Source organism: Triplophysa dalaica, chromosome 15, assembly GCF_015846415.1.
Source record: "Triplophysa dalaica isolate WHDGS20190420 chromosome 15, ASM1584641v1, whole genome shotgun sequence".
Classification (NCBI taxonomy): domain Eukaryota; kingdom Metazoa; phylum Chordata; class Actinopteri; order Cypriniformes; family Nemacheilidae; genus Triplophysa; species Triplophysa dalaica.
Window position 1 is genome coordinate 7,606,611 of NC_079556.1, and position 14,516 is coordinate 7,621,126.

The 14,516-nt window shown below is 38.4% G+C and overlaps 1 protein-coding gene across 3 annotated transcripts in view; it reads left to right on the forward strand.

The window, feature by feature from the left end:
* The window catches only part of arhgef10 (Rho guanine nucleotide exchange factor (GEF) 10), a 40,748-nt gene that overhangs the window by 460 nt on the left and 25,772 nt on the right, over positions 1–14,516 (forward strand). Inside the window, exons 2-13 of one of the 3 annotated variants that reach the window (XM_056767943.1) lie at positions 4,557–4,680; positions 8,968–9,342; positions 9,807–10,109; positions 10,686–10,722; positions 10,871–10,959; positions 11,277–11,333; positions 11,783–11,970; positions 12,573–12,689; positions 13,312–13,423; positions 13,518–13,627; positions 13,732–13,809; positions 13,978–14,157. In XM_056767943.1, the coding sequence (XP_056623921.1) occupies positions 4,620–4,680; positions 8,968–9,342; positions 9,807–10,109; positions 10,686–10,722; positions 10,871–10,959; positions 11,277–11,333; positions 11,783–11,970; positions 12,573–12,689; positions 13,312–13,423; positions 13,518–13,627; positions 13,732–13,809; positions 13,978–14,157 (1,707 nt within the window). In that variant the 5' untranslated portion in view covers positions 4,557–4,619. The remainder of the gene's footprint in view (positions 1–4,556; positions 4,681–8,967; positions 9,343–9,806; positions 10,110–10,685; positions 10,723–10,870; positions 10,960–11,276; positions 11,334–11,782; positions 11,971–12,572; positions 12,690–13,311; positions 13,424–13,517; positions 13,628–13,731; positions 13,810–13,977; positions 14,158–14,516) is intronic. The other 2 variants (XM_056767944.1, XM_056767945.1) reach the window with 2 other exon arrangements.

Below are 14,516 nucleotides of genomic sequence, written 5' to 3' on the forward strand. Positions count from 1 at the left end.
GATTATCTGCACAGTTTTCGAAATATGCTGTGCCAAAAGAAAATTATTATTGTCCTTTTAAAAAACACAAGTAACATACATAATAAACTACAATAAGGACAATTTCTTATATTCCCATAAAGTACAGTGTCCTTCAATAGGAAACAATCATTCAATTTGACACCTCATTCTTTAATGTGATTTTGCTTGGCCTTCACAATATTGACTGTCTGTACCATTGCTGAAGGATAAACCCATCTGTGTCCTAGGAAAGACCTTCACACTGTCTCATTAGGTATTAAACTTCATACCTCCCAGTTCAACGTGGATCAAATGCTTGTAAGAATTTAAGGAATGCTCTTTTATAATGGGAGAGATTTCCACTTCCCCTCCGTTTTACGGCATCATTTCCTTCCCTGGGAGGAGCAGGGGTTGAAGTGCTTTCAGGAATCTGGGGCCCGAGAGCCTTTTCTTCAGTATCTGATGCATGTGTGTGATATGGGGAAGGACTCTCTCATGTGCGACTGAATTGTTTGACTCCATGCTTGTCAAACTCACTTTGCATCAGAAGAGAGCCTGGCTAGATTTGCTCAGACTGCTGGCAATTTGCTTAGCAAATAGCCACACTGGGGGTGCAAGAGCCTCTCCACCCAGAGATCAGCTCTGTAAATAAACAATCAATCGTTACTTATTATGCAGAGATTGATACTGTAGTAAAAATGATGTAATGTCTGTGTGATCTGATGTGGACTGACACAGGTTTCCCAAAGGAATCTGCTGGGAACGGGGTAAAAACTGATTAAAAACTGAAAACTTTTTTTGCTGAGGACAAAAAATATTGTTTTGGACAATATTTATTGTTTTTAGCATGATCGGACAGATGGTGTATTGTTGGGTAGATTTTGTTGTCTTGCAATGTAGTTTGGATCCACACTTGTCAAATGTTACCATATTACATATGTACAGTTGAAGTGATAGTTCACCCAAAAATGAAAATTCTGTTATCATTTACTTACCCTCATGTTATTTCTTATCTTTATAAATAACTTTGTTCTGATGAACACAGAGAAGGATATTTGGAAGATTGTTTGCAATTTTCAGTTCTGGGTCATAATTGACTACCATAGAAGGAAAAATTAAATGGTAGTCAGAAGTGCCCCAGAACTCGTTTTCCTGAATTCTTCAAATTATCTTATTTTGTGTTCAACAGAACAAAAAAACACAATTATTGTTTTCTACTATGGTAGTGGATGATGTCTAAGAACTGAAAATCTTTGTTTGTGTTCAACACAGCAAAGAAATATATTCAGGTTTAAGGGTGAGTAAATGAAAACAGAATTAACATTTTTGGGTGAACTATCCCTTTAAAGGATATTATTGACATTATGCACAACACCTCTTGTGCCCTCGCCCTCTGACATCACTGTCTTTAACCCAGTAGGATTAAGTGCGGCTTTCATGATGATTTTCCAGTTTGTGTGTCTTATGTGTGTATTACCTGGGTCAGAGAGTCCAGGTTCTTCCAGTATTTCACACATTCCTAGGTTTACAGGAGAATATAGAACAAGGATGGAATCAGGGATTCACTAACAGGTCATTGTTTAGTAGCCATAGAGTTTGTGAATGCATATTATGTCAGCAAATCTTTATGAATTACATTGTTAACCTTAACAATAACCTAAACAATCTTTATGGCTTTTAAACCTGAATATATTTACTCTCATGTTTTCTCAGGTTGACTCATATTGTCATGCATAGCATTTGCATGATGATACGATACCAAAGGTCATGAAAATTAGTATCACGTTTATTGTCATTACCTGTATATTCTACACCCCTAGTTGAATGGAACGGGTTACGTGGGGGTTCTTTAACATGCTAATTTTATGGTCCAGATAACGTGACCGTTAGTTAATAAATACATTTTCCTAATCAGCATTGGTTAAGGAAATGTCTCTTTCTGATCACAGATGTAAGTGATCATTGTTGGGCAGAATCCTATTATATCCATATTTTGTGACATATATTAGTTTTTACATAATTCTTTGTTTTGCAAATCGTAGCTGCCCTTCCAAAACCTTGGATGTCCAAATTAGCTATTTTTTAATTTTCCCTCCTAACAGCGACAATACAGTATATACAATACACAAGGTGCTGGTCTCACATGTTCCTTGATGTTCCATTCATTGTTAAATGTGTCAGATGTTAATGCTATCTGAACTGACATCACTGACATGTCTGGATTGATACAGGAAATAGCAGCTCTCAGAAAACTGTTTCTGATTGGCAGAGGCCTGCAGGCACATTTGAACAGCAGGCTTTTTTCTTCTGTATAATTACACACCCAACAGTCAAGCTCAAACTAAGCATTGATCAGCCAGACATGGTCAATGCTGACACAAGTACCAACAACTCGCCTCATGCCTGTTTCATGCTCAACCTTTATGGACTGGGCACATTAACTTTTCTCATGCATTCTATAACGAATATTATTGCATTTCATTTATATATTTCACACATACACTTTTATTTAAAGCAACTTGCACAACAAGTTTGTCTTTAATTAAACCGAGTGCTCCTGTAGCTTTATAGTCATTTTTGATATATTATTGTTTCAGGATGAACTGTCTTACACCAGTCAGTGTGTTTATGAGTTTGTATAAGGCTGTGTTTGAGAGTTTTATCTGCTAAATTTACTGTCTTTTGGTTTATCAGAATAGAGAAAAAGAAAGCTTGCATCTATCACAAGAACGAATAAATCGCCGGTTGTGGCCTTTTTAAAACCTCAGACTCTAAGATTTATCATTTAAAGCTTCCTTGTGTTAAAAGCACGTGTCATTTGAGTGATACATAACAAGACAACACAATTTTCGTCAACTGGAGGGTGCGCGGTATGCTTCAAAATGTTGAATCAGAGTTCACACGGTGATGTACTGCTCGTGTGTTGAACTCCTCTATCCGAGCGTATCTGTGATTGATCGTGCTCAAGAAGCTGTGCGGACTCGTTTGTGCGTGACACGGACGCGTAAAGTCAAGTATACCCGGCGCTTCACTGTAGATCTGTAAATTAGAGTTTCCTCTCACACATCTCTGATGTTTGTGTTGTTCTGCACAGGTAAGCTGTTATTATAAGATTCAAAAGATCTGTCTTCCTAGATCTGTGTGTGTTTGTGGACTCTTCTTTCTTACAAACACACACCTGCTCTCATTCAGTTACATGTTTACTTAATTATAAAAAAAACAAAGACATTACACAGACTTATTGTTTTATAGTTAGCTAGTTATATACATTACAACCTAACCATAACCAACACTCAAACCTCAGTTTTTGTAGGATCTATTGATAGAAATACAATTAAATGTACATCACTATGTCTTCAGAGGTGTATAAAGACCTAACATGAAGCGTTATGTTTACCTTAGAATGAGCTATTTCTATCTACATACACCGCGGGTCCCCTTGCATGGAATTCGCTTTGTTGTGTCTACAGTAGCCCTAAAGGGACAAACCTTTAGGTTTTCGTAAACCTCCTTGCTAGAATCCACTTAAATCTTCACATTCCTCCTTTTACCCTAACAGAATACTTTCAGAAATTTTACAATAAAAAAAACGTATTTACCATATTTTGTGTAGCATTGTCATTTTTACAAGTCAGCACGTACCCTTTTTCAGTTTTTGCTTACTTTTGGGTACAGATTAGTCCCCCGAAAAATGTTAAGTAGACGACCATGCACACATGCATTCAAACAATGAATATTGAATTGACAGCAATACGTTTTCACAATCTATATGATGAATATTATATGATATTGCATTACCACACAGGCACACACATTTTTTTCTTACAAGTCTTGAAACTGTATTTACAGAGTGATTGTTTTGTTTTGTTTTAGCCACTTAAGATTTGCACCATGAATGATTTTGCTGTGTGATCTCAAATGAACACCTATAGGAGGAACGTGGAACTTATACTTGCTCTGCCCTGTGCTGGTATTTTGTGCTTCACTGGTGAGTCTGCACTCATGTATCTGTGCCTGGATCTTATTGTGTGACATAATACAGTCGTTCGGATGAGTCAGACCACCCTCTGCTCCCTGTGACCCTGTGGGTGTCACACGCAGAATCCTCACGAAGAACCTTGTATTCTACAGAATGACTTCACTGTTCCATTGGAAACACAGCTGAGAGGAAAGCTCTGTTTAGTCTCTCTGTGTGTCTGAGAGAGATAAAGGAGGCGATAAAGGGTTTTTCTATTCCTTACAGTCACAGATGGGGGATCTCATGTCTGTGCATGTATGTGTTTCAAGTTTGGTGGCGATGAGTGACAAGCTTCTACTCCACAATGTCATATGACTCTCGATTAGATTTGACATTGATGACAGAGCTTTGCAGGAATTTTTAGCACACTAATATAAATTTGTGACTTTTTTCTTTCAAACATTTCCATGCGCTATCAATGAGAAGTTATGCTGTTTGAATTTTTTATGTTGTTGTAATATTTGGATACTCGTTTGTGATTGGTGGTGGTTTTGCTGGCATTTTCATTGGTTGACCTATATTGTCTTTGCACCTGTAGGTTTGTATGTGTTTGTGAAGGATCTCCCCCTTACCATCGGAGCCGGTGTGTGTGTGTGTGCACATGTCTCAGAAGAACGTGCTGAGCATGGACCTGGAAGACTTCCCCCCTCCACCACCTGACTGTAAGAATCTCTTTTGTCTTCTTTACAATGTTCTCAGCACACAGGCCGTGTTTACTTTGACAAGCTGACAGTTTGTAAACGCAGATGTTGACACTGGCACAGATTTTTTGGCACAGAGACTACCTGAATTCACGTTTGTCAGAATCTTGTAGAAGTTTAAGAATCAGGTGAACTTCAAAGATATCCTGACTTTATTTAGATTTGAATGTTGGACATGTTTGGAAGATGGAGAGGGGAAGAGAATGAAATTGTGTAAACACATTCCATGGCTCAGCCACTGACCGTGTGGGTTGCAAAGCAGAGGAAGGCCAGAATGAACGCAGGGGAGGAAGAGATACAGAGACTTCGTCTTTTCCAGAGTGAAAGAGAAAACGAAAGATGTGTTTTATTGCATTCATTGAGATTTCAAGTTATCTTATAGAATGTTTTATATTTGTATATTGTACATCACTTGTACACTACAAAGGAGGCAGAATATTAATTTGTATACTTAACTTTTTTAGCATGAGAACACAATGGGTTGATTGAAAAGTGTGTAAATTTGTGTATGGAGTCAGTTTTTCAGTATTGGATGTGGGACAAAAAACTGCAAAGTACCTTTGCGGACCAGTTGGGTATTGTAGTTTTTGGGACCAGGGTTATTACTACTACTTTAAACTTAGTGTATCCAAAAATGAATGATCCTTCATTTACTCTACTTGTATAATTTTTTTTAAATGTCTTTATTTCTGTTCAGCAGAAGAAAGATTTGTATAAAGTCTGCCAAAAGCATAAATGTACCGGTTTTGAACAACATGAGGATGAATAAACGATGAAATAATTTTATTTATGGTTTAGCTGTCCCCCTTAAAACACAACAAAATGTGCTACAATAACAGTCTTATGTAATCTAAATTGGAAAACTCACAGAGATCTTTTGCTGAAAGAGCTAATGGGGACTCGGCATTGGAAGGAATGAAGCTCTTTTGATCTTAAACTTTAAACGAAAACTGCTTGCTTTCCACGTTATTTTTTAAAAGCCAGTATCTGTTAAAGTGTATGGAATCTCCCTCGTGCTTTATCTGCGTTAACTCCATTCATTAACACAGAGGGCTGATAAAGCCACTTTGAAATCTCTCTCTTCATGCCTCTGTGATTCTCTTTTCCCACAGAGCAGATCCAAATTAGCACAACACACCACAACCCTTCCCCCAAACAATGAACTCTTAACCTTTGCCCTTTATGCTCAGCGATTTATGAATGTGGCCCATCGGAGTGTACAACATACCTGTTCTTCTCTGACCTCTCAGACCAGGTGCACAGTGTCATACTGTAGCGAGCAAGACTAAGATCTTGGTCCAGTCTCAAAAAATCATTCAAGTTTTGGTACTCAACATCATATACGGTTTCAATTGTTTTTGTGAAGGTGTAATCAAACCTGCCGACTGGGTAGGAGGTGCTGAAAGATGGTAATGGAACCCTAAAAACATTTAAGTTGCATGTCACATAGAAGAGTGAGTATAAGTCTTTTTAACAGAGCATTTCTTCCTCACACACATATTCAGTACATCATCATCTGTACTCCTATTGGTTCTTCGCCAGACGGTGATCAAAATTGGAGTCGCACTGTAAGACTATGCTCTAAATTTTCTGACACTGCCAGAAATCCTTTGGAGGCCCATGAGCATCAAACTAAGGAACAGTTCACCCAAAAAGGAAAATTCTGTCATAATTTACTCAACCTCACGTTGTTTCAAATCTTTATAAATTTTGTTGTTCTGATGAACACCGAGAAAGATATTTGGAAGAATGCTTGTACCCAAACAGTTCTTGGCCACCATTGACTATCATAGTGGGGAAAATTTCTTTATAAATTTCTTTGTTCTGTTGAACATAAAATCATACCTGAATGTAAGAAAAGCAAACACTTGTGGGGCATGTTTGGCTACCATTGTGATTTTCATACTATTAGTCAATGGTGGCCAAGAACTGTTTGGTTACGAATTTGGATTTCAAATAGTCATTGTGATGAAAATCACAGCTATACAGCTTAAAAATGACAAACGGTAGCCAGAAAGGAAAGTGGTCTAACAAGGATCCTTTGGGAATCCACAGCCTCAAGTTGGAGGATAGCATGTATTTGCTATGTTTGGAATCTCTGCCATTTCACTGAGCAAACTCGTACCAGCAGGGCACAGTGGATTTATCGACTTTAAGAGATAACCATTTCCAACAGTGGAAACATGGTTTCCTTGGCATTTGTCCAGAGTTGTACAGGACCACTCCTCTCATTACTCTTTAAGTACTACATTTGATTGAATGAATTTCAGTTGTATGGAGTTACTTTGGTTATAAAATGTTGTTTTGTAAATAAACTGTAAAGAAAACTATGTAACAGGGTTTATTACCATAGTGCAGAATAATGGCCCCTGTATGTGCTTTGACTCAGTGAGAAAGGCTGTGATTGGACAGTAAAAATCTTACATTACTCACATTTTTGAAGAGTGAATCACTGTTTCAAGATAATCCATGGAGTGTTTGCTTCATAATAGCTGTACTGGAGTTCCCTCTTGGTTTTTTTGGTGTGGTCTGCAGCGTTCTGTAAAGCTGTAAGCCATTTTCCAATAAATGTAATATCATAAAATCAACCGTTTTGAACAAATCGTTTGAATTATTTATTGACTCAGGAAATGTATTATCACATTTAAAAGCTAACATAACATTTCCCTTTATAAACAGTGCTGTATAAATAAATTGTGTTGCACATTTGAGTTCCCACATACAAAATATTCTAGTGTACTTTAGTATTAACTACAGTAAACTTTAAAATTCCAACACTGGAGTTTACCATAGTAAATAGCATACTACAGTATCCGTTACAGTTTATTGAAATACTATAGATAATACTACAAAATATTGTAGAGAGTAGTGTATTTAGGAAACTTTGGTTTATTTTGTAGATTTGAATTATGAGCATGACACAGTATCGTGATCTTACTTGGTGTGATAACCGTAGTCTTGTATAGTTTTGTTGTAACCTTTCATATCTAAACTACTGTAAACTACAATATAAGAGATGTTTTTGATCATTGTTTTTTAAATATACGATCTCTGTCTTTTGTTCTCTTGTCTCAGTAGGCACGTTTCCTCTTTAGCGCTGCACCCCCATGGAAAATAAGCAGAGTTTTGACCCGGTTTCCTCTCAGTGTGCTTCCTCTCTTGCTTTTTTACCAGATTTGGTTATTTTTCTCTGTTCTCTAACATTTACAGCCTGTGAGCATGAAGTAGAGGGTTCCTGTTCGTATGCTAGAATTAAGAGTTCTCTTAGCCTGTGAATGAATGTGTCTGTGAAGCATGGGTGGGTAGAGAGGAGGGCGGAAACCAGTCTCAGCCCCAAAATACTTCAAAGCCCACAATTAACTTTTTGCCACGCACTAAATGTGGAGAAAACAACATAAACCTTATCACATGGATTTATGCAGACATTTGTTTTATTTCACAAATTTAGCCCAACATTTTTCTCAGTTTTTATTAAAACTGCATAATAAAGATCTTGGACAGACGGTTTTAAAGCAACTGGCCGAACTGAACTTCTGGTACACATCTCCAAAGAATCTGTGACTGCAGATTTTTTTTGATATCAAGCAAAATAAATAACAAGTAAATTACACTAACCAGCAAGTAGAAAGTATGTCTAGCAAGTTTTTTCGGGGGGTCCTGTAGAAGAACCATTACTTGGCTAAACTTAAATGTGACAGAGTTACACGACCCATTCAACAAAATATTTATTTCATAAAATTAACATTCAACAAATTGTTTATTTTATATAATAAAATATTAAAGGGATATTTCACTCAAAAATGAAAATTCTGTCATAATTTACTCAACTTCGAGTTGTTCCAAATCTGGATACATTTCTTTGTTCTTATGAACACAGATGAAGAATGCTATAACCAGACAGATTTTGCCCCTCAATGAAAAAAAATACAATGGTAGTCAAAAAAATTATAAAATATTTTTTCCTAATATGGTAGGTGAAACGTAAATGTTGACAGAATTAAAATTTTGGGGTGAACTATCCCTTTAAGAATTTAAATTAAATATAAATGGTTATATTATTAGATCGATCAACAACCACATACTGTAAGTTAACTTCGGTCCAGGCACGTGTATCAGATAAAACCGTCAATAGATTTTTAGTTGTATTAGGTAATTTTTTATTTATTTAACCTAAATTTCACAATGCCAAACAAACATGAAGGCAAAACATGGGGCTAACTTTTCTCCTTCTATTTCTTTCTCTTTAAGTGTTGGATGATGAAGATGAAGGTGGGAGGTTTGAGTTTGAAGACAGTGGTGATGAAGCCCCAGAGGCGGATCTGCTACCTCCCGACCCCGAGGGAACGTCCATGGTGTTAACTTACTCATCAGCAGATCGGGACGCACCCGTGAATGGGACAAGTCCAAACCCAGAGAACTTACTCACCGCAGAGGCTGATCTGCCCCCACCACCTCAGGACTGCCCTGCTAATAATACCCCTTTAGCTCATGCAACGTTCCCACAGGGAGATCTACCCCCTCCTCCCGCAGATCTTTGTTACAGCGCAACACAAGGGCAGGATAGTGAACCTATTCCAACAGCAGAGGGCACTACAGGAGCTGCTGTTTACAGTCAGTTGGAGGGTATGTTTACATTACAAGCAATGATTTTGTCTAAGATATTTTTTTTCTAAAGGTTTTACTAGTGGTTCCCAAGACGGATTGTTTTACAGGTTTTGTCAAATTTGCAGATAAAATTTCTTAATGCAAACTACAAACTGCAATTTTGACATAATTGACTGGAAATCAAATCTACAGCCATCTTGGTGGCAGTTCCCTGCATTCTTGCTTATTTTTTCATCCTGTATTTCTGTCTCTTTGTACCTTTTTTTGTCTTTTGACCTTTCTTTATCTTTCCTCTCAAAATGTGGTATGGGTTAGAAAATCCTCCTCAAAGTAATGTAAGAGAGAGAATATTATACTACAGTAGAACGAAAACAAATTACAAAAGTTTTACTACTTCAGGACATAGATGCAACTTCAGCTTTTGTACATAATGTACCATCCCAGAGCTTCCTGATTGTACTTTTTAACTTTTTAATCATTAGGGAACAGTGGTGCCAGTGCGGTTCCCAACTTGGCAACCACCTCCAAACCCAAAGTCAACCCCTACTCAGTGATTGACATCGCCCCTATCCAACAGCAGCTCCTGCCAGAGCAGAGTGCACCTCCCTCTTCCCCTCCAGCCAATGAGAGCGAAGGGGACATTCAGGATGTTCCCAGTAGCCCTGGGTTGCCATCTGGATATTCAGTTCCAGTGCCTTGTGGTTATGCAACGCCCTCGAACGTGCCAGTGATCACACCAGCCTACACCACAGTCATCATCCGACACTTCTCTGTGGATGAAGATGGTAAAAGAGGGAGATTGTTAAAAGCGTTTCATGTTTTTTTCACTGGTCTAATGGGTTTACCATCACCACACATATCCTAACTGTGTCCCTTCAACTTCCTTTCTCTCTTATCCTCTGTCTTTTTCTGAAGTTTTGCCATAAGGGAAGTAAGGGATAAATAAAGTTCTGGCTTTGGCTGTGATCAGGTTTCCTGTTTTCTTTAAAGTGTAACAGTAGCAGCTTTTTACCTTCGGCAAGATATCTTAGTCCAGTGTCACCCACCGTAGTGGTTCGAAAGGGAAGGGTGAGAGTGGTGTACATTGCACTTCGCAACATTACCACTAGATGTCTCTAAATTTCATACACTGGAACTTTAAAACAATACAGTTACACAATTGGAAATATTGGAAGAAAACTAGTTCTCTTCTTTAGTTGTTGAGGACACTCTGACAACCCTTGTGGTCTTAGTGTCTCATCCGTCAACCTAACCAATTGGAACAGTTTTGAGCCTTGTTATAGTCTGACCTTATTGTTGTATTTGCAAATATCCCTGCACTTATCTGCTAATTATATGAAGTGTTGTGATTTTTCCTCTAGTGACCGTGGGGGGAACAGGACACCCTCCAGTGGACAGGTGAGTGATGTCATACAGTTCGTATGATCTGTTAATTCTTTGTGTTAAAATTTGACATCCCTAATTTCAATAATGCATGGAAAACTTTAAGGAATGTTTAAAAGTCGTGAGCTTAATTTCTTTTCATAATTCCAAGTTGATTGTCCAGTGTTTTTAGTGAAGAGTGTCCAGTCATCAAAGAAGAAGATGCTCTAACTAAATGGGTGTCCGATCCAGCTAACACAGCCTGGATGGAAAGTAAGTTCATTCCTTGGCTGGGAAAAGATAGAGTTGAAGAAAGCCTCACAAAGCTCCAGACTCAAAGTTATCTTTCGATTTTGAGTCGTGAGAGTTCAGCTGTCCTGTAGTTCTGTGTACATGATTCTTTTGTCTTATGAGTTTTGTGAATCCGCATGCATGAATGAACCTTGTTCAGCGCGGTTTCCTGTTTCTGAAGAGAATCCCAGACATTTCCTTCCCTTTTACTGAAGAAATGCACAGACTCACTCCCTCACACTCAGAGAAGTGCTTTCATTTGTTTCACATGCTTGTTTGTATGTTTCTGTTTGCCAAAGGTCCAGATGAAGTGATTTATGATGATGTGCCTAGGGAAAGCTCTGGATCCACAACAGGTCTGTTCATCTAATTTTTTGTCAGTCTTCACTGACTGTGTGACGTGTTTAATGCTAAACCTGTTTCTCTTCCTAGCAGCCAATGGGAGCTGTTTTTTTTCAGTGCAAAATCCTAAATTTTTTAAACACCCACAATGTATTTTAACCAGATGCTAAATTCATTGCGGTGTGTAAATTGAATTCAGTATAGGTTTTATTGCTGCATGCTTGCATCATTACCTGACCTCCATAATTGCCAGTTGAATGAGACGCATGTACATGCAAATGAACAACAATATAAGCAGACGCAATTAATTTTCAGAGGAATTTGAGAGAAACAGAAACTGAGAGGAAAAATTCCCAGTCACCAGTCAACTGTAATAAATGTCATGTGACTTAAAGCTCATGCCATGAGAGTAGAGGCTGCTTATATGTAAATAAAGCTAAGTAATATTCTGTATTTGTGTCAGACCCTGATGAGATGATCTATGATGATGTGGAGTTCGGGGAGGAGGGTGGCAGCAGCTCTCTGGACAACGGTTGGAGTTCCAGTGAGTTTGAGAGTTATGAGGAAGCAAGTGACACGGAGAATGGACACGGAGAAAACGGCCTCCCAGACGCTTATGTGAGGGGTCGCACGCCTAGCAAGAAAACACATGTGTGTATTTATACTACTCTTATAAACGTCTAAACTTAAAATCTCTCTCCCTCTCCACCTGTTTGCCAATAACAATGAAGCGTTTAAGTGACCAGATGTCATCAGGTCTGCTGCCTTGGTTTCTTCCCTTCATTTGAATCCACAGTTAAATTTAGAAACCGCAAGAAAGGCTTTGACATGGTGGCAATGATTTTGGTTGTGCTTGTGTGTGAAGGCTCTGATTCAGTAGTTCAGGGTAATCTGTGTTTATTTGAGCAAATGCTTTGACTGTGTGTTTTCATTTCACAGTCTGCTCAATGGATTGGTTTATTTTTCAACAATCTAAACAGACTGAGTCATAATTTTGAAGTTTTTTTTAAGTGAATCTGTTTATCTGTTGGGTAGTTTCGTTTGGCACATTCATTGAGGAAGTGCCCAGTCATGAAATTCTTCAGCATGATGTGTCCTTTTTAAAGTTTGAAAGACCTTTTCAGTGTATTTGCATAGAAAATGGCAAAAACACATTTCTTTCAGGAAATGGTGGTTGAATTTGAACACTAGTATTAGACGATGAAGGAAGGATAAAGGCTGTGTGCAGTAACTCGCTCTCTGTTGTCGTTCAGCTGTCTGAAGATCTGGTGCGTTTGAAAGAGCGTTATGAGAGAAAGATGCGAGATCTCATGGCAAACACAGTGGGGACGGTAGAGCTGCAACAGCTCAAACACAAACAGGAGCAGAAGGTAAAAGAAATAGATCGACTGAGAGTTCTTTCCGCTACGTATGATGCTGGTTTTGGTGGTGGGGCTTCTCCTGTTTAACCCTAAATCCTGTCACCCTCCGTCCCCCCTAAGCTTCCGTTTGTTTATCCTTATGGTTTTGCTGCCATTATAAATGTCTTAATTTGTTGGGAATGTTAAACATATGACGTAACATGTCATTACTTATTTGTAATTGTTATTGAAAGTCTTGATATGTGACTACCACAGCAGGGCACAACCACAAAAATTGTATTATTATTTCCATAAATGTATTAGGACAGGACAGAGACTCGACAAACTTAAATCTGCAGTTGCGGTTGCTGTTTCCAATATTTATTACACATTTTCCCTCCCTCGTTTACCCATCCATCACAGTTGTCACGGTTGTAACATATTTTGGTTGGTCGGTTTGTTCGCTTAGTCAAAACATCATTCAGTTTGCATGTTTTGAGATCTGGTGTCTAAGCTGGTTCTCTCAGTGGTGTGGGTTCATCTCATTATGAAAGCACAACGAACGGCTTTTAAAATAAATAAATAAATGAAGTTTTATTGTTAAGTGGTTGCAGTACAGACTTTAACATGAATGATGGTTGATGTGCTATAGATGCAGAGACTTGTAAAAGCAGCCAAAGATGGAACTAAAGACGGTCTGCAGAAAACCAAAGCTGCAGTAAGGAAGGGGCGATCTTTCATCCGCACCAGATCTCTTTGTCAAGGTAAGAGCACGACCCACATCTCCGTCTTACTTATTGGCATCTTAAATAAAGTGCTTCTGCTGATCAAATTGTTAAAATTATAATTTTTCTTTAGAGAAGAAGCCCAGCTGCTTTGATGAACAATCAGATGTTTTCTTTGAGGTGGAATGTTTTAATGTGGACCCAGTTCTGAGCCCTGCGCCTGATGGGCTCTCTGAACACCAGGTACTGTCTCACAAACGAACACACACCACATATACATAACGGTTTCTCTCTAATGCTGAACAAATTCTCAATGTATTTGCCTGTTTGTGTGAATGTATGAGCAGGTAACAAGGAGGTGCATTCTGGAGATGATTCTAGAGAGTGAGAAGAACTATTTGGAGTCTCTTAAGAGCATTTTAGAGGTTTGTAAAAAGTTTTCTGTCTTATTTTTTGACATTTAGTGGAATGTTTGTGTTTTTCAATGTAACATCTTCATAGTGTTAATAGTGTTGTTACAAAGATAGAATCACTACATTCACAATATTGCACGTGCTGCTGTTCATACAACTCAATATATGTGTTCATCATAGCAATATGAGAAGCCGTTGTCACAGATCGATCCGAGGTTAGTGAGCGACCGCAAACGTACGGTGATGTTTTATCGGATACGCGAGATCCTGCAGTGCCACGCCCTGTTCCAGATGGCGCTGGCGAGCCGCGTATCCGACTGGGACCAGCTGGAGATGATCGGGGATGTGTTCGTAGCATCGGTGAGAAGTCTGATTTTATGATTTTTGTTGACTTGGTAAGTCTCTGCACAGATCAACCTAAGAGGTTCAGGCTTAAAGTCACCATGAAACAGAAGTTGCTATTGACTTCTTTTCCTTATCGTGACATATATCCGATTGAAACGGCTTCTGAAATGAGAAAAAATGTAAGGCGGGGCTTTATTTTGCCCTTCCCTTTTTGATTGATTTGTTGTAAATTAGGCCTGGAGGGTTGGGTAAAAATGCCCGGCCATTGGACAGTGAGTAAAGTCCTACCTCTTTTTTGTTGCTTACCTCATGTGGTGAAGAGTTGTTGTTGAGAGAGTGTGAGAGGAGCTTAATGTTTTTGATTAAAGATGATA